The sequence below is a fragment of the Panthera tigris genome, chromosome A1 (assembly GCF_018350195.1).
Source record: "Panthera tigris isolate Pti1 chromosome A1, P.tigris_Pti1_mat1.1, whole genome shotgun sequence".
Lineage (NCBI taxonomy): Eukaryota > Metazoa > Chordata > Mammalia > Carnivora > Felidae > Panthera > Panthera tigris.
In genome coordinates, this window is record NC_056660.1 from 123,764,399 (window position 1) to 123,785,418 (window position 21,020).

Genomic DNA, 21,020 nt, shown 5'->3' on the forward strand with positions numbered 1-21,020 from the left:
GATCAGAGCACAACTTTTCAGTATTCAAAACAGAATAAGCTTCCCTGTAAAAGCAGCACCTTTGTGACATTTTTAACTTTAGTTTTCCTCTCCTTCCTCTTCACCATCTCCTTCAACAGAATCCACACCAACCTCCTCATAATCCTCAAGGGCAGCCATGTCCTCATGGGCCTCAGAAAACTTTCTTTTCCTGCATGCCCTCACCCACATAGCAGTGAAAAAAGGCACGCTCGGCATACATCAGGTCAAACTTGTGGTCCAGGCGAGCCCAGGCCTCAGCAATGGCTGTGGTGTTGCTCAGCATGCACACAGCTCGCTGTACTTTGGCCAGGTCTCCACCAGGTACCACAGTGGGATGCTGGTAATTAATACTAACTTTGAAGCCAGTGGGACACCAGTCCACAAACTGGATGGTACCCTTGGTCTTGATGGTGGCAATGGCAGCACTGACATCTCTGGGAACCATATCACCACAGTACAACAGGCAGCAAGCCATGCATTTACCATGGCAAGGGTCACATTTCACCATCTGGTTGGCTGGCTCAAAGCATGCATTGGTGATCTCTGCTACAGAAAGCTGTTCATGGTAGGCTTTCTCAGCAGAGATGACAGGGGCATACGTGGCCAGAGGGAAGTGGATACAGGGATAGGGCACCAGGTTGGTCTGGAATTCTGTCAAATCAATATTCAGAGCTCCATCAAATCTGAGGGAAGCAGTGATGGAAGACACAATTTGACCTATCAACCTATTTAGGTTAGTGTAGGTTGGGCGTTCAATATTGAGGTTTCTATGACAGATGTCATAGATGGCCTCATTGTCTACCATCAAGGTACAATCAGAGTGCTCCAGGGTGGTGTGGGTAGTGAGGATGGAGTTGTAGGGCTCAACTACAGCAGTGGAAACCTGGGGAGCTGGGTAAAGAGAACTCCAGCTTGGACTTCTTGCCATAATCGACAAAGAAACGTTCCATCAGCAGGGAGGTGAACCCGGAACCAGTTCCCCCTCCAAAGCTGTGGAAAAACAAGAAGCCCTGAAGACCCATGCACTGGTCAGCCAGTTTTGAATTCAGTCCAAGACAAGGTCAATGATCTCCTTGCCAATGGTGTAGTGCCCTCAGGCATAGTTATTGGCAGCATCTTCCTTGCCTGTGATGAGCTGCTCAGGATGGAAGAGCTGGCGGTAGGTGCCAGTGCGAACTTCATCAATGACTGTGGGTTCCAGGTCTACAAACACTGCCCTGGGCACATGCTTGCCAGCACCCGTCTCACTGAAGAAGGTGCTGAAGGAGTCATCTCCTCCCCCAACGGTCTTGTCACTTGGCATCTGGCCATCGGGCTGGAAGCCGTGTTCCAGGCAATAGAGCTCCCAGCAGGCATTGCCGATCTGAACACCAGCCTGGCCAGCGTGGATAGAGATGCTTTCACGCATGGTTGCTGCTTTGCGGCTGCCGAGCAGATGGTGGAGAGGAGGAGAGGTTGTTGCTTCTTATAGCGCGACTCTTAGGCAGTCGATGTAAGAGAACCTGCAGATTTTTTTTTTTTCCTAAAGCAAGATGAGGAACTTAAAAGATAAGCTGTGTGTGTGTGTGTGTGTGTGTGTGTGTGTGTGTGTGTGTGTAAAGAAACACACGAGAAGCCAGGGCCTTTTGCAGAAAAATGACAGTCTGTAGGAGGGCAATATACCTATAAATTAACAATTATAAAGTTTTTCATTACATTGAAGATCCAGAGTAAAACGCAGGATATACTATGATCTTTTTGTTGTTCAGATAATTTTTAAAAGACAGAGAAGTAGGTCTAGTGTTAAGGGAGTCCCAAGCAAACTTGGAGATGGCGCTCTGACATAGAGACAAGGCTTCAGTGTGTTCAGCTTGCTGCTCCTCATCATCCCGTGGCTAATTTACAGAGTGTGGCTGGATTGTATTCTAGTTCTGCCATTTATAGGGGTGTTTAAAATAAACATATAACATCTAGTTAAGTTAAAATTTTTATTTAGATCTAGCAAACATTTATTTAGAGGCAATGTGTAGTGGTTAAGTGTACCTTCTGCTTCCAGATGACCTGAGGTTGCATCCTGGTGCTGTCCCTTACCATGTCTGTAACCTTTGGCAGGTCATCTTGGTTTCTTTATCTGCAAAATGAGAATAAGGGTACCAACCTAATAGGGTTGCTGTAGAGGTTAAATGAGTTAAAATAGATGAGGTGCTTTGTATATAGTAGGTGCTAAATAAATTTATAGTCATTAAATGTCTGTTATGTCAATGCTTCCTAAATCTTTCACATCACAGCATATATTGAAAATGATATTTCTCTGGCACAGGGAATAAAGTCAGAAGGAATAAGTATCTCACATCACACTAGTCTGCCTTGTGCACTGGTCAAAAAAGCAAAAGACTGAGTTAGTCCCTTTGTGGGTATGTCTGTACTGCCTTAGTCCAGCCCTAACCTCTAAGAAACTCACATTTTGTGGGGATAAACTCCTGGGCTAAAAGAATGAATCAATATTGGAGAAATATTTTTCAGAACAGGAAGAGCCCTTCTGCCTTGGCTGGAATTCTAGGACTTGGCAAACATCTCTTTAGGGTAGTGGCCCAAAATGACCACTTTTACATTAAGGATTTGTCATGAGAAAGCCCTGCAAAAATTCAATAATAAGTGGGATAAAATGACATATCAATCAAGAACTTTCCAAGTATACCTTAGGATCATGTGGGATTTCACATGTATCAAAAGTGGAGAGTTGGGAAGTGTACAGTGAGAGAGCAACACGAGGACAATGAGGTGACTTGAGAGTAGGCGAACAAAGCTAGGAAAAAATGCTATGTGACAAAGGTTATATATGTCTGAGAGAAATTTTGCCTGCTTGCTATTTGCATACAGTTGGCCCTCATCAAGATAGCCATTTACTTCCTTGCCTGTGCCCAACTGTGTTTCCGAAACTCTGTGTCAGCCTTGGAACTATCCCCATGTCCTGCCCCAGCCTAATGATTTCAGCAAACATGATAATGACTCAGTTAGCACCCTGACCTCACAATTTCTCATCTTTCTCTGTTCCAATCATCTTCAACTTCACTCTATCAGAAACCCACAGATGTAGCCACTCCTTGAATCCAGTCATCAGATGAAATTACTCCACCTGCAAAATTTTCAATTGTTAAGTTTTTTTCTACCCACAGCCACCTACTCTTGGACCTCTCTTACTCCCTCACTCCCACTTACTCTGTGATTTGTCCTCAGCGTGACCTCTAGTCTTGGTTCTCAAAGTTTATTAGTTATTTCCTACCTTAACTTTATCTCACTAAACTGTGGGAACCCTTTTAGCAACTTTCTTAACTGCATTCTTACTAGTATCTTCAATCCCCTTGACCTTCAGCCATATTGACCTTATCAATACTATTTCCTAACTATCCCTTGTGCTTGAACTACCAGCCCCACCCTGACATTTATTCCTAGCACGGAATCTTATTTCATTATTCCCTGGGAAAAACCAATACCATCGTTTGTGAGCAATCTTATCTTTTCCCCAATTTAGGAGGCAACTGTATATCCTTTTCTTCTTTTCCCACTGCCTTATTCCTTTAAAAGGTTTCCTCCTCCTGTGTTCTGGGTCCTACTCTTACCAATTTCAGTCCCCTAGTTTAATGTTTTTCATTATTAGCATAAAATACTTTAGAAAGTTTAAAAATTAAATATTTAATTCAAACTATTAAATTAAAAATTTTTACTAAATTATTAAATTTTAAAAAATTAAATATTTAATCAATGGTGAGTTGGGGACATCTTGGGGACCCCAAATCTTTGTAACCTAATAGCATGTGATTCACCAAGAAAAATGAAAAGTAATTCAAAATAAGTTTCAAAATGGAGCAGTTTCAGCCACACTGTAATCTACTTAAGTCTGGGATGAAATATGAACTTAAATCAAGTTGCAACCAAATTTGCAAGCTCAAAAACATGACAAATTCGTTTCACAGCAACAAAACTAAGCATGAATGTGACTTCATTTCAAAAATTTTACTGAAGAATAATATATAATCACTGGGCATTCTGTAAGAGCACAACTTGATAGTTTTTCACAAACTGAGCAGAGCCATATAATGTGCATGTAGATCAAGAAAAAGAACATGACCAACACCTGCAAAAGGACCCTTCTGGTTATTAGAAAGTCACTGGTGACCACTATTCTAACTTCTAACACCACAGTTTTATGGCTATCGTTTTAAAATTGAGAATTTAGCAGAAACTTAATTTATTAGTATTTGTTTATTTTATTTCATTTTAATGAATAACTATAGTAGATCAAGAGAGTTAGAAATGAAATAAATAGGGGCACCAGGGTGGCTGAATTGGTTGAGTGTCCACCTTTGGCTCAGGTCATGATCTTGCATTTCGTGAGTTGGAGTCACACTGGGCTCGCTGCTGTCAGCCTGTCAGTGCAGACCCCGCTTTGGATCCTCTTTCCCCCTCCCCTGCTTGTGCTGTCCCCAAAATGAATAAATAGTTTAAAAAAAAAAAGAAATGAAATAAATACTGCTCTGTATAAAGGTTAAACATAAATGCAAATTGAAACAGAGGGAGTCTAGCATCTTGTTACTCTAGACCTCTGGATAACTATCAAATAGTTCTGGGTTTTAAATGATCTTGCACTACCCTCTTTCACAGGGAGAATGAAAGGCCAGTGCAGAAGTGTGAGCAACAGTCAGGTGTATCCTATTCCCAGACAAATACACAGGATAAGGAAGTCCGTTATTAGGACTACAGCTTTGCAGTGGCCCAGACTAGCTTTAAAATATCACCTTAAGGATTTTCACCATACTTTGCTTTTGTTAACTTTGACACAACACTTGGAGAAGCAAAGGTTTTTCTGCTGTTGACCTCATATGCAAGAATACTTTTCAGTTACAAAACAGATTCCTTGGCTAGAAGTTTGATACTTAGTACTAAAACCAGATAAATAAGAAAGTACCAACATGAATGTTTTAAAAAAAATATTTTATTTTATGGGTTTGTATGGCCAAGAATTTCCAGCCCTTTGCCTAGAATTTGGATAAAGTTTCAGTACTAACTGTATTAAATAATGGCTGAGGCAAATGTGTGTCTGTCTCCTCAAGGGAAGCTGGTGCACTGGTGCCTACTGAAAAGGCAAAAATTAAATGAATATACTTGTAGGAATAGCTGGAATGTTTTGAAAATGGTCCTGATTTTTCTTTAGAATTTTAGGGTTTGATCATTTTCTGGGATTGACAAATAATAAATGGAATTTAGTGTCGAGTCAAATAAGAATGGGAACAAAGCTAATCTAGCTCGTATTTCAAATTATGAGAATCACTATTTTGCTGTAGGTGGGCATGATACACAGACACTTAGTGTAAATTCTATGTATGATCTCTTGCTTCCCAGTGTTCTTTGTGTGATTTCCTCTCCGTGAGAGAAGGGCTGTAAAGAACTATGCTATGTAAGATTACAGTGACCATCTTGCTAGTGTCTCTCTGTTGTGGCTTTGAAAACTCAAACTGCCATATTGTGGCCTCTATGTTATATGAAACTGAAATACTTGTCTTGTGAGGAAACTCTTTCTTGCTGGCTTTGATGAAGCAAACTGCCATTCTGTGGGCAGTCATATGGACAGATCCATGTATCAAGGAATGGAAGATGGCCTCTGGCCAACAGCTAGTAAGTAACTGAAGCCTTCAGTCTTACAACCTCAAGGAACTTAATTCTGCCAACAAAAGCAGATCCTGCCCAAGTGAAGCCTTGGATAAGACAGGATCCTTAGCCACCAAACTGACTGCAGCCTTGTGAGACCCAAAGCAGAGAATTCAGTCAAGTTGTGCTCAGACTCTTGACCCATAACTGTGAGATAATAAATGTGTGTTGTTTAAGATAAGTTTATAGTAATTTGTGCAGCAATAGAAAACTAACATAGCAGGCAAAAGTTTAAAGCTATTTACATATATGTATACACTGAATGTTATTTTTACATATTCAAATCTGCCATTTCTTAAGTCAATAAGAAGAGCTGGATCGAGAGAAGGGAATTATATTAAATAGGAGCTTGCTCTGGTATTCCAAAGACCCAGGAATTAAGGGGATACCAACTGTTCCAGTTTATTCAAGTCATTTATTCCATAAACATTTACTGAACATCCACTATGTGTCAGGCACTGAGATATGGATCTGAATAAGAGACATGTGTTGTTCTTGAGACTCTCAAAGTCTAATGAGAAAGGTAAACAAACCAGCAATTACAGCTACGTCATAGTGCTGTGAGAAAGGTGTTAAGAGAACATTTGGGCACTTTTTGGGATGAATACTGGGTGTCAAATGTAAGAGATGAATCACTGGGTTCTGTTCCTGAAACAGACTACACTGTATGTTAACTAACTTGAATTTAAATAAAATAAAGAAATAGAGAACATCTGGAAGTGCTCATGCAAGAATACTTAATGAACTGGGGATTATAATAACTCTGTACTTCTCTCTACCTCCAATCTCACCTCCTCAGACTCTGTGGTGGCTTAAAGGTGGTTACAAATTCCATGATATCCCTTGTGGAAGGGTGAGGTCTATGTTTCTTCCTATTGAATTTAGAGAAGCTTGAGTATGGCATGGATCAATACAATACAGAAAAAGTGCCTCTATGCCAGTTCAGAGGCAGCTTCTTCTTCTCCTCCTTCTCCTCCTCCTCCTCCTTCTTCCTCTCCTTATTCTTTCTCTTCCTCTTCTTCCTCTTCTTCTCCTTCTCCTCCTCCTCCTTTTCCTCTTCCTCCTCCTTCTCCTTCTCCTCCTCCTTCTTTTCTTCTTCCTCTTCCTCTTCTTCCTCTTCCTCTTCTTCCTCTTCCTCTTCTTCTCCTTCTCCTTCTTCTCCTTCTTCTCCTTCCTCCTCCTCTTCCTCCTCCCTCTCCCTCCCCGTCTTCTTCTCCTTCTCCTTCCTTTTTCTTCTTCTTCTTCTTCTCCTTCTCCTTCTTCTTCTTTTCCTTTTAATTAAGAAGCTCAACCTCACAACCCTGAGATCAAGACCTGAGCCACATCAAGTGTAAGACACTTAGGCAACTGAGCCACCTAGGCACCCAGGGGCTAACCTTTAAGAAAAGCTTTCACCTTGGTATCTGGAAATCTTGAGCCCCTATGTCAGAAGTCTAATTTCCTTCTTAGACCATATGAAGAGGGCTGAGATGATATGGAGAGGGACAGTGGCCCACCTGCCCAGTTACCAAAAGTAAAACCATCTTGTAACATCCATACCAGATTAGCTGCCAGATGCATACTACCATGATGCCAATCAGTGCCACAGAGAGCAGAAGAATTGCCTAGCTAGTCCTGCCCAATTCCTGACCTCCAAAACTGTGACACGTAATAAAATGTTATTTTAAATTACTAAGTTTTGTTAGGGAGGAATAAACAACCAGAATGAAACCCTCAAATCCATCATGCACAATGCTGAAAATGTGACCATCTCTTTCAAAGCCTTTTTATCACCCAAGCCACTTTTGTGTGTCTTAAAAGTCTTCCATTGCCTGACCTCTTCTTACTTCTCCGGCCTTATCTTTAATATAACCTCCAACACCAGGCTGTCACATTACCAATTTGCTAATGGTTCCTGGGCCAACTTCCAATACACTGTTTCCTGCTTCCATGCCAAGAAAAGACAGCATATGCTGTTCCATTGCCCTATCATTGCCTGCTTCATTTTCTTTGCCTAACTTGATTACCATCTTTCAATATTCATCCTAGGAGTTACTGCCTCCTCCCAGAAATATATCTGACTTTTCCCTGCTCTAGGCCATGAGAAACTTACAACAAAGAATGCAAATGACTCCAGATGATCTCTTCTACTTCCTTTTCTCCAGTGTTAGCTAACTTCTGGGTCAGCAGGAAAGGGCTTCTGTCCTTAGTCTTGACATGGCCTGGCATCTGTTGAGATGACCAATAGCCCCATGTGGTTCTTGGGTGCTACATTAGGTACCTGTGGAGATAATTTTGACACACCTGGACTCATGATGTGCACGTCATATGCCACTTTCCACTTTTGTGATGCACTGTTATGGCTATTGGACCCCTTGGGCCCTTTGTCAGCTAAATGTTGTGCCCTTATTGAGAGTCTAGGAGCAATTTAGCTCTTCATCTGTGCCTCTCTGGGGCTGCTAGAGATTCAGAGGGGCTGCCTTAAGCTTTCCCTATCCATGGCACTCTATGTGACCATTTTTAACTTACTACTGTCACAACATTGCATGTTAGGAAACACCGTTAGGCTGTTGCCTCCCAGGATTTTACATGGTAACAGATCCCCAACATCATCATGAGCTTCCATCATCTTTCCCCACCATAGAGCTAACCTCAAGGTAAAGGGCATGGTAAAAGAGCCTTTCTTACATCTCTAATACCTCTATTTCTCTTGCTTACACTCATTTCTCTACTTTTGTTCTCCCCAACTTGGGAAGTCTTTATTGGCCTGGAAGTGGGTGTGGGTGGGAGGTTGATGCTAAATGTTTGTTATCACAGCAGAAGGGAGAATTAAAACTGGGCAGCAAACCCTCTTCCCAAACCCTTCTGTCTTATACTGGACCAAGGCTTTTGAATTTGAAAGCCAAGAGTTTGACACCGTTATTCCCTATTAATGCTGTGATGAGTTTTCTAAAGCAATGGGGAGAGTTAGTAAATGGGGAGTACAAAGAGAAAAAACATAATCTGGAATGAATTGTACTAAAATATTTTGACATATCAGAAGAAAATTTTTAGCTCTTCCAAGTCTATGCTCCCTCTTCTCACATCTGCCATGACAGTCATAGGTAAGACACCCCAAATTAAAATACAGCTTATCTGCTGTCCTTAATGTGATTTTTGCTGTGTAGGGAATGAGATGAGGAGTGAGATCAACCATATGCAAACTTGCTTTCAAGTACCCAGGGCCAGAGCTTAAAATGAGGCATTTTCCCAAGGGTTGACTGGCTTGGGAACTGAGCCTCAGAGGTCACGTAGAAAATTTCCAGGGACATTCAAGGCAGCTCACACTCTTGATTGTGGTAAATAAAGGGAAAAACTAAAAAAAACCTGCCTGGGACTGAACTTTTTGTGTCCAGCTCTGATTCTGTCTATGGAGCTCTGTGAAAGAGGACTGCCAATGCCCCAATGTGCCATCACACATCTCCCTTCCCTGGCTCTTTCTGCATACCTTCCTATCTCCCCTTTTACCTCTTAACATCATTATCATGGATGTTTTTTCACACACCACCTTTTTCTGCACTCATGAAGGCAGAGCAAGAAATGAAAGAATGGACAATACATCCCATGTGTTTATCTGTAATGATAGGAGGAGGGAGAAGGGAAACCCAGTATATCTTTAAACCTCTAGCACCTAGCCACTCATGGACTAACTGATCCAACCTTATATCCACAAAATGATTCTAAACCATTTAAACTGTGATTTTGATTTTAAAAAGAAGAGAAAGTTATTTTTTCCAAGTAGGAATAAGTTATACTGTTTTCTCTAACTGATCAGAGACAAATTTTCAATGCCTGAATAACTAGTCATCTTAACTACCCTTCCTCGAGTGCCAGCCAACTGACTCTACTAGGCACTTAATATCCCAAATAATCTTTCCAATGTGGAAGGTGTTCTCATTCACATTTTACATAAGGGGAAGCAAAAGCTCTGAGAATTTAAATAACTATCCAAGGCCACACAGCTAAAAATTTGTTTGTGGGGACTGGAAACCAAGTCTTCAGTGATCTCAAAATCACGCTCTCTCATGATGCCACCTTGTCACCTCACCACATATTTCACAAATACCTTCTAGTGATTTTCATTATTTCGAGCTTGTCAAAAATGTAATGGGATAGAGACGTTTGGAAGAAAAATCTTTTCTATCCCCAATGCTCTGCCATGCAGCTTCCTTTGGGGATTACTTTGTGTGGAAATCAAAGTGATAACAAACACTTAGTGTTTACCATGTGCTGGACATTTTTGTAAGTGCTTTATATCTTAATTATCAATCCTCATAAAAATTCTGTGCAGTAAGTATTATTATACACCTTTTAAAGATGGAAAAACTGAGTCTAGAGTGGTAAAGCTACTATCCCAAGGTCTCATTGCTATTAAACAGAGACTCTGGGATTTGAATCCAGAGATTCAAATTGTGTTCTTAAACACAATGGGAATGGCTATTCATAAATTACAGAGTGAAAAATGACTTTCATAATTTAAAATACAGTATCAATTTCTGTATCAGTTATAGGGTTCCTTACACTGCAAGTGACAAAATAACCCAATACCACTTCTGACAAGTCCAGAGGCTCTAGGCAAGCTTTGATCGAATGGCTCAAATGATGTCACAAAGGACCTGGCTTCTCTCTATCTCTTTACTTGGATTGGACAGTATGTCTGGAGCCTTGGGCTCTACTCTGTGGTCACCTGAGTCATTACCATGCTTTCACTCTATGGTGACAAATGACTGTAGCAGTTTGAAACTTAGCATCATACACCATTTCAATAGAAGAGTGAAAGCTTCCTTTCCACCAAAGTCTAGTAGTAAACATTTCCTCGTGTCTCATTGGCTCTAATTAGGCTACATGTCCATGCACAGACTATGGCATGGGAATGAGATAAGATGATTAGCTTTAGTGCACTGGGTTCCACATCTGTAGCTTCACCCAGGACACTTGTCTGAGAATGAGGGGAGGGTGGTTCACCAAAGCAAATATAGGGGATTATTTCCTGAAGGGAGAATGTTCACTGGGCAGGATAGAGCAGTAGTCCTGAGTACTTCCAGCCTAGAACTGTCAATATTTTGGCGTATTTTTTTTTCAAATCTTATTTTCTAAGCATTTTTTTTTACTTGTATATGCCCTTGGTTTTGTTTCTTATGGCCTAAGCAATTTTCCATGTTGTTAAAAGCTCATTTTATTGACTATACTCCTAATGCTTTTATTAGCTCAATGAAATCTTCCAGTAGATTCCACAGATACACAACTTGACAGTAGACAGAGCTAGAGGGTATGGAACTTCAAATTAGCCTGGGTCTGGTCTTGGAAGGGAGCATATAACATACTGCTCCATAACTCTTGCCTCTCCTACAGCCACACCTCAAGCTCCTCTTTGCATGGTTTCTGGGATATGGCTTATAAGGGAGAGGAAGAGGGGAAGGGAGGCTCGAACTTCCTAGAAGCCTCTGGCCCACTTGGCCCTATCCTCATATTCTCTATGAGAAAAATTTTAGACACCAACACATACTCCATTATGACCTGAGAAACTTGCTATGTAGGGCAAAAAGACCAAACAGTGGGGAAAAAATTGATTAGAAGTATGACAGATCCTGGGTAGAAAGAGTTACCATTGCATGACTCTGAAAACCCTCAGCATGGCCTTGGCCCTGTCTCTGAAAGTATACAGTATTGCCTCTGTGCAAGGTGTTTTTCATTTTGGTTGGAATTTTCACTTGTAAGACGGCCAATTTCTTTAGAATTTGGCCAGAATATTTAGATCCTGAATTTGTGGATCTAAACTCATTTGTGCTTATTCTAAGTAGAACAGTCAGGTTGAACTTGTGGATCAACAGTCCACATTGTGCCAAACAAAATATTTTCTTCTTTGAGACAAGTAATGAGTTCCAATATTCTTGAGCCTTTCTCACACAAGGAAATGGGTCACATCATTAAAGCTGCCTTAAAGGAAAATCTATGATAGCATTTGTAAAACTAACATTCTAGAAGAAAAGGAACAACACCAATATAGAGAATTATTAGTTACTGTTTCGTGCCTTCTAATGACTTCACGTTTTGTGTTAGTCTCTCAGCGAAGTTCCCAGGTGTCACATTATGTATAAGGGTGCAAAGCACTGTTCATGGGGTAGGGCGCTGCTGGTTCAGGTTTCTGTTCTGCCAGGCTTTGGTGGGAGCAACCAGTTAGGCAAATTGAGGCAGGCACAACACCTTTTACATACTGCACAATTGGTCATGGTTTACTGTGTAAGATGATGGGTTGGAGAGGAATCATAAGGTGAGGGGACAGAAGACCACATGGTTCTGCCACTTACTAGCTCTATAACCTTAGGCAGGTTACTTGTCTCATCTGAACCTCCATTTCCTTATCTGTAAAATAGGAATATAGCCTCTTTCAGCAAGTCATAATGAAATCAAAATTATATATATATATATATATATATATATATGTATAGTATATTTTATATATATGTATATTATATTATATATATGTATAGTATATTATATATATAGTAATTATATATAGTTGCTTTATGTGCAAAAATATTTATAAATGTAAAGGTATGTTATTATTGCTTTATGATTATTATTACTATGATTATTACATGGAAAGACTTACATGCTGACTAGTAAACTGTGATAGCTTAGTAGCAGTCTATAGTTTAGGGTCTCAAAATAACAAAAACATAAATGTCAGATATTTACATACACACACACACACCAATTTGTTTAGTAGATAACCCCTTGGTGAAGATGAGGTAGATTTTTTTCATTTTTCTAATTCTTGCTACCCATTTGCCCAGTAGTCAAGGTAGGATTTGTTCTAGATTCCAGAGTCACAGCTTTAAAGAATTGGTAGAGACTTCAGAAAATTGACTATATGTCCAAACTTCTTTGCAGATGAGGAAATTGGGACCTCCCAATGAGTTCCAATTAGTCCTTGGTTCAAACAAATAGTTCATGGCAGAATTGGGATGGCATCAGGCTTTTCCACTGTCTCAAGTAAAGGTGATACAGCACTTAATGACTTGGAACAGCCTGGATCTGATGTTAAAATCCAGTGATCTCCTCATACGGAGATGCAGAATCTTTCCTCTAGAAATAATTGAGGCTCTTGAGTAACTAGTTGAACCCCTGGGAGGCCAGAGAGGGACTGTTCAGGCTGAGAATGGATTTTTGTCATTTTGCTATTTTCATTAAATTGTATTATCTATAAGGATACTGTTTAGAAAACACGGCCATGGCATAATTCTTAATTGCTTAAAAAAAGAACTCATACCTACCATTTATTAATCGTCCATTATGTGCCAGATGTTCTATTTAAATTGGATAACTTAATCCTCCCACCAACTTGGAAAGTTGGTACTACTCTACGATTTTACAGATGACACCTAACTTCAGAGAGGCTAGGGAAGTTACCTAAGGTCACAGAACTGGTAAATGTCAGAGGCAGGATTCTAAGCTAGGTCTGTAAGATCGTGAAGCCCAGGCTTTTCATACTCTTTATACTTACAGTAGTGGGTATGGATGGCTCAGAGACTAAGACTGGTTGTTCCAATGGTGGCAGTATCTTCAGTTCCTAGCCAGTCTGAGAATAAGACTTCTGCACAAAATTAGCTGTCCCAAACCAGAGTTTCTTGCTTAATGTGATTCACACTAAGATTCTCTGTTTCAGGGGTGCCTGGGTGGCTCAGTCAGTTAACCATCTGACTCTTGATATCAACTCAGGTCATGATCTCATGGTTCATGAGATCAAGCTTCCCCCTCTCCCATGTTGGGCTCTGTGCTGGCAGCATGGAGCCTGCTTGGGATTCTCTCTCTCCTCCTCTCTCCCTGCCTTTCTACTCGCGTGTGCATACACATTCTGTCAAAATAAATAAATCAATGTTAAAAAAAAATTCCTATTTCACACAAGTGCTTAGAATCCTTCCCTTTTGCAGTGAATTCCCACTATTTTGACCCCAGGTCTCCAGATCTTTTCATCTGATTTTGTCCTCTTTTTGCAATTTCCATAAACACTTCAGGTTCCTTCCCTGAATGTTGAAAGGAAGGAAGAGGATCATGATATATGGTCAAATATGGGAACTTTGGTTTGAATTAGCATAAGAGGTAGAGATTTGGGCAAACACTCAAGTGACATAGGATTTGGTTACTGCTTAGGGTTCAGGCATGACAGTAAATACTTTCTGCATAACTAACAGAAAACAGACCTTTCCTCTCTTTTTCTTGGGAACCATACACATACTTGAACATGAAGCAAAGGATCCTGAAGAAAGAGGTGAAGAAGTTTTTCACCATTTGACACTTTGGCTGAAATAAACTTACATGTAGAACATACAAATTATGCTTTTCTTTGGAAAACGTTTTTCCATGAGCTGGGCATAGGGGCCATGAAGAGGGAGGGCAGATGACTAAGATGGAGTCAGAACATCTTTCAGTCCTGGCTCTGTAACTTCGGACTGTGCAGCCTTTGGCAAGTCACATAATCAATCACTCTGATTCCTATTGGGTAAAATGGGGCTTATAGGGGTTACCCTTGGTTACAGCACAAGCATGGCATGAGGGCCAAATGAGACAAAAGATGGGACAAGGCTTTCTAAACTGTAAAGGTGCTGGGCAAATGCAAGGAGTTAATATCAACCACAAAACTTCCCTGCTTCCCTGAGGGCGGTGGCTAGGGAAGGTGGGGTGAAAAAGTGTTGTGCTAAGGAGGACATTTTCCATTCATATGCTAAACCACAGCTGCTGGGCCGGCAGAAAGCCAGGGCAAAGCCTGCTCTCTAGAGCTGCACTTGAGATTCCAATTTCCTCCCTTCTCTCTTCATTCACTGACCTGTCTATGAATAGGCAAGTATCAGGCCCTCCTCCTCCCACATCCACAGGAAGGAAGGAAACCAGCATTGAGCCACAGAGAGGTTGAGTCACTAACAATCACTACTATTTACTGAGTGTTTACTATGTGCCAGGCATGATGCTGAGTGTTTTACATACATGATCTTATTTATTTCTCCTATAAGAAAATGACACATGATTAGTATCCCCATTTTACAGATGAGGACACTGGGAGTCAGAGAAGTCAAATAACATGCTCAAGATTGTAAGGAGATGGAACACTCCATCAAGGATCAAATCCAGGTGGTCTGATTCTAAAACCCACATCCTCTAACCCTAAGCTATGCCGCCTTCTTAGGAGCCAGAGTAATCTCTGGGTCACGTCCATCCTCATTCAGCTTCCTGTCACCAACATAACTCCATTGGTGGTATCCAGCTTTTGAAGAGAGTAAACATGGAGAGGGGTACTAATGATGGTCTGGCAACTTCGTTTCCTACTTATTGCATAGACCCAGTTCAGTGCTGTGAAGTCCTGTTCTGTGCAGGGGGCCAAGCTTTGACCTGTTAGCCTGTCTCTTTTTGCTCCTGGAGTTTCTGGCTCAGAGATGCCAAAAAGGTGTCTAACTCTAGTTTTAGACCAAGGGAGGATTAGAGTTGTAATTAAGGCAGGGTTTGACAAGGGGGTCATAGCTGAGGAACACCTGTGACCTGGGGATGGGGGCCGTTGCTAACAGCGGCAGCAAATGGTGCCACACCAAAGCCCTCACCTCCGTGATCTACCACATCTACCACAAGATCGCTAATCTCCATCTACAGCAAATATTTCCTGAGCATCTTAGAGTGCCACACCCAGTGCCAATGCCAGGCGCCAGGTACTTGTATGTATACTTGTACACTCAGGAGACAAACCAGTAGGAGGCATTATATGATGAAAACAGATCAGTGGTTCAGAAAACAAGGGAAACTGAATTCTAACAAAGAGACAAGTTGGGGTAGAGCAGTCAGAATGGCCTTTATGAGGGAAGGAGTGAAATGGACTGAAAGAGGGGTGAGATCCGACTATGAGAAAAGGGGTGGGGAGGGAAGGGAGAAAAGTGAGAGAAGATGCAGAAGATAATAGTGCAAAGGCAGGTTCAAGACAAGTGGGAATGGGTGCTGGTGTGGAAGGATGCTTTCAGCTGGTTGAAACAGAAATGGCTTTAACAAATGGATCCTTTCACATAGTGCAGAGGTTGGATGGACTTCTGCAGAGGTTTGGCTGATCCAGCAGCCAAACAGTGCTAGTGTCTTTCAAATGAACTCTGTCTATAGTTCACAGAGTCATTTGTCTTCAGTAAACCAATATACTCCCTTGTTCAACAAGAGAGAGATTGATTTATCTTTCCCAGAAATTCCCAGCTAGCCTCATTTTATATTTCATTGGCTCAAACTGGCTTTAGGTCTGCCTGATCCTAAACCCATCACTGATGAAGGAAATGAACATTATGATTGGCTTACACCAGTGGATCTCAAACTTTAACCTTCCTTGGAATCAACTGGAAGCCTTCTAAAAAACACATATTGCTGCCCAGCCTACTTTAGAGTTTCTGATGCCATAGGTCTGGGGCCAGAATTTGCAATTCTAACAAGCTGCCAATTAGAATTTGCAATTCTAACAAGTACTGCTGGTCTGGGACCACACTTTGAGGACTACTATCTTAGAATAGTCATTTGGGGTGGAATAGAGGTTGGGGCATCAACCACAATGTCTTCTGTGATATGGCCACCAAATATCCTGGTTTGCATGGCACAGTTTCTGCTTATGTCTGTTAAGCCAGTGTAATTATGTCCCCTTTCACTTTCAAAAGCGATCATTTTCACATATAAATCACATGATTACCTTACTGTAGGGAGCTATGAGTTCAAGTCAAAGACCCTTATTTACAAGTCAGCACAGGCTGATGGACTGGGATTCATCAATAAAGCGTGTTCCAATTTGAAGATCTCTTCTTTGCCCTGTGTCCAATGATGTAAGGGAGACAGAGAGAGAGAGAGAGAGAGAGAGAGAGAGAGAGAGAGAGAGAGAGAAGCCATCATTATGAACTATATTTTATGCTTTTGGATCCTGACTGATCTGTGTTGGAAGCTTTGCTCTTAATTTGTATGGAAACTATTCTCTACTCATCATAAATACAGCTGCTGATATCCTTTTTCCTGAACATTCTTAACAGTGTAACTCATTTTACTTAATACTAAGGCATCAACAGAAACTAACTCATTTTGTCTTATGTTAACATAATTTTTAGGGAAATATGAAACATATTTTATATGAAGCTAAACTATCGTATTTTTAAAACTTTGACCATAATGCAGCTCACAGTAAAACAGAGTTCAGAATTAATAAATAGTGTTGGTTGCCAAGTATTTTGGTTCATCCAGAACTAAAGTTTTTTACTGAAAATTTACTACATCTGGCAGTCATACAAGGAGGCCATGTAATTTCTGGAAGAAAAGTAGTGAAAGAATATTCCTATTTTTCTTTCTTAATCTAGTTTCTCTCTCTTGGCTTTTTCTACCTAGAGGTTATCAAACACTATGTATGAAATGATATTATGTATTAGACACCTCCAATCTTATTCATGGAATCCAGTGTGGCCTCTTCGAGATTCTTAAGAAACTGATAACACACAGTGTTTGGGATGCAGTTTAAGAATTTACTTAAACCACTTCCTCCCAAGCCCACACAAAATCATAAACCCAAGCAAATCCAGATGAGAATCATAGACATATCATTGCTCTCTGCAAAACCAAGAATTGTGAAATTTTACTTAATCCAAAATTGTTTGAATTCTGTTGTTTTAAGCCTTTTACTAAACTTTACTTATGCCAAAATAACCACATATGGTTTTAATCCTTAGAGAGGACAGTTTTGGGTGAATCTGGTGGAAAAGCAACATTTAAAAAGTTTAAATATGGTAGGATCTTTGAGTTGGTGAGATCCTAGCAGTCTTCTGTTCTAAACTTCCATTCACGGTAGTAATCTCCTCCTCAACATCACTCAGAGAATGGTCCTTTTAACTGAGTTGTGACTTCCAGGGATAGAAAGGCCACAGCTTCAGGGGGTGGGCAATTGGTTTCATGGTTGAACAGCTTCAGCTAGAAAGTTTTCTCACAGTGGGTTACAGCATACCTCCCAAAGTATTTCCTTTAGAAGGCTACAGACTGTTCTGTGGACTAAACCGTGTCCTCCCAAAATTTGTATGTTAGAGCCCTAACCCCCAAAGTGATTGTATTTGGAGACAGGGATTTTAGGAGGTAATTAAGATTAAATGATGTGATGTGGGTGGGGTCCTAATCTGATAGGGTTGGTGTCCTTATAAGAAAAGGGAGAGAAAGAGCTCTCTCCATTCCAAGCAGTGAGAAAAAAAGGCCACGTGAGCACACAGTGAGCATATGGTCATCTGCAAGCCAGAGAGAGAACTCTCCCCAGAAACCAAATAGGCTGGCACCTTCATGTTGGCCTCCTAGCCCCTGGAACCATGAGAGATAAATTCCTGTTAATTAAACCACCTCATCTGTGGCATTTTCTAGAAGCCTGAGCTAAGACTATGTGTACTGCCTTTTCTATACCAGAGCTCTCAGCTATCATGCCCATTTAACACTTAACAGTCTTTAAAATGAAAATTCATGTGAGTTCCAATTTTCTTTACCTGATAAAATTTCCAGATTGCGTCTAGACTGCCCATTTTGAGATCACTCCAGCTTGTGTCTGTCTTGTCAAAATAATGTTGTCTAGAATGGAACATAAAGTATTCTACATTCATTCTGCCCAAGTAGTATACACTGAAACATTATTTTCTATGAGCTAGATTCCATAGGTTCTTATGGGCTGTATATAATATAATGTTGGTTTTGGTTTTTCAGAAACACATCGTATGCCAGTTTAACTTGAGGTCACCTAAAATTGCATTTTTTTTTCTTTTTAGATGAGCTTCTTTCTGGGCTCTGTAATCCAGGAGGCTCTTAGGTTATCAAGTATGAGATCATACAGAAAAATGTAGAAGATTAAGGAAAACTGATATTTCACTATACAAATGTGAACTCCAAGGACTGGTTCATTGACGGAATGTAAAGTCAGTTATATGCTATGTTGGCAGGTGCTAAATGCTGTGAAAAACATGAAAAAGTAGCACTTGGTAGGGGGTGTTGGGCCTACATTCTTCTGGTATCCACAGAGGAGGAATCACTGGATCTCATCAACATAGTTGTTGCTTTTTCAGTTTCTGCTGCCTCAGTTCTAGATATGTGACCCTGACCATACACCCAAGCCATGAGTAAATTGATTAACTTGAAAATTTATTACATATTTTACATATTTAATATCTCTAATGTAGAGTTGTTGGAGACTATGGTAATTAATTCAGCTTAGGAAGTATTCACCGAGTTAGAATTTAGAATACCAGCCTGTGATTTTATTTATTAGTGGTATATATGATTTTGAAAGTGCCTTCATTTAATCAAATGATTAATCACCCATCATCTCATCAACAAATTTTTATGGACCGCTTGTTATGCAGAAGTGTGGATCATATGTACATATATTAAAATGATTATTACAGAATTACTAGTTCTAGAATTCCTGGGTGTTTATAAAGTTTGAATGAGACACCTAGAAATATTATTAAATTTATTTATTTATTTATTTATTTATTTATTTATTTATTTATTTATTTAATGTTTATTTATTTTTGAGAGAGAGAGAGAAAGAGCACTAGCAGGGGAGGGGCAGAGAGAGAGAGGGAGACACAGAATCTGAAGCAGGCTCCAGGCTCTGAGCTGTCAGCACAGAGCCTGATGCAGGGCTTGAACTCACAACCTGTGAGATCATGACCTGAGCCAAAGTTGGACACAAATGACTGAGCCACCCAGGCGCCCCAGAAATATTAAATTTAAAAAGAGAGTATTTTCTAATCAAAAGAATGTAACTGTGGTATGAACATTTTTCTTTTCTTGCTTTATGATTATGTAAGAACATGTTAGTTGATTTTATAATACCTCTCTAGTAGATAAATTAGCATGTTTTCCTAACTGTATATGTGGGGAAACTTGAGATTCCAGGAAGATAGATGGCTTACCCTTAGTCACTTAGGGAGTGTTAACATTGGAACGGAAACCTTAGATTTAAGTGTCATTGTCTAGCAACATCTCATCTTGATCCAATTAGTGTAAGAGGTTGCACACCATTGGCTCCAGACCTCTCTGTGATCCAGGGGGCCTTAACTGTAATAACTCACTCAGACCTTGCTTATTTTGGGGGTCCACATCCTTGGTGTCAAAAGGCCTCAGGTCTGAGAAGTTCTCAGGGTGCTATAGGCTATCTGTCTTAGCCAGTAGGGTTCAGGCCTTCTTCTGGTCCAGGTATCAGCAAGCACAGAAGAAGGTATGTGGGTAAAAGTTGGGGCAGGGGAAGAGGCCAAAAGAAGGAATCAACCATGTTTATTTCAGCTCCTTCATCTTACTGCAGCTCCCGACTTTCTATGTAGCCTTGTCCCATGCAGTTAGAGGTGGGAGAAAAAAGGAAAATGATAATCACAAAAGAATTCTAGATATGTGACCCTGACCATTTCGCTTTTGGGAATGCCATGTCCAGGCTTTAACTTTAGGACATTTTTATCTGGGGATTTTCAGCCTAGTTACAAAATGGGCAGAAGGAGTATTACTCCATGGAAATTTATCATAAATATGTGAGGGAAGGGTGTGGAAACATGATTTTCTGCCTCTTACCCCTACCCCCCACCCCACATCCACCCCCGCAAAAGGATCTCATGCAGGCAGTTTCTTAAACCTGGCTACATGTTAAAATTACTTGTGGAATTAAAAAAAATTACCCAGCCCTGGGTCCCACCTCCAGGAACTCTGAGGTCTTTGGTCTGAGGTACAATCTTGATATATTTTTTTAAAGCTCTACGTGTTTTGTCTTTTTAAAAAAGTTTGAGATAGAGAGAATGTGAGCAAGGGAGGAGCAAAGAGAGAGGGGTAGGGAGAGAATCCAAGAAAGCTCCATGATCTCAAGAAACCAAACCATGAGATCATGACCTGAACAGAGATCAAAAGTTGGATGCTTAACCAACTGAGCCACCCAGGCACTCCTTAAATCTCCATGTGCTTTAATTCTTTTATTTTTAAAAATTATTTGTTTTTAATGCTTATTTATTTTTTTTGAGAGAGACAGAGAGAGAGAGAGAGAGAGAAAGAAAGAACATGAGTGGGGCAGGGGCAGAGAGAGAGGGAGACGAAATCTGAAGCAGGCTCCAGCTCTGAACTGTCAGTACAGAGCCTGACACGGGTCTCAAACCCACAAACTGTGAGATCATGACCTGTGCCAAAGTCGGACACTTAACCAACTGAGCCACCCAGGCGTTCCTCCATGTGCTTTTAATATGCAGCTAGGATCCCTGCCCGGTGATCCCCTGTTACTGACAGGAGAGGGT

The 21,020-nt window shown here is 40.6% G+C and overlaps 1 protein-coding gene and 1 pseudogene across 1 annotated transcript in view; one reads left to right on the forward strand and one right to left on the reverse strand.

Moving 5' to 3' along the window:
- Window positions 1-24: 24 nt before the first annotated feature.
- Window positions 25-1,429, reverse strand: LOC122238709 (annotated as a pseudogene).
- Window positions 1,428-21,020, forward strand: part of LOC102972067 (succinate dehydrogenase [ubiquinone] cytochrome b small subunit, mitochondrial-like) — a 63,088-nt gene continuing 43,495 nt past the window's right edge. Inside the window, 2 exon segments of the mRNA XM_042956488.1 lie at window positions 1,428-1,513; window positions 5,567-5,673. Of these exon segments, the coding sequence (XP_042812422.1) occupies window positions 1,428-1,513; window positions 5,567-5,673 (193 nt within the window).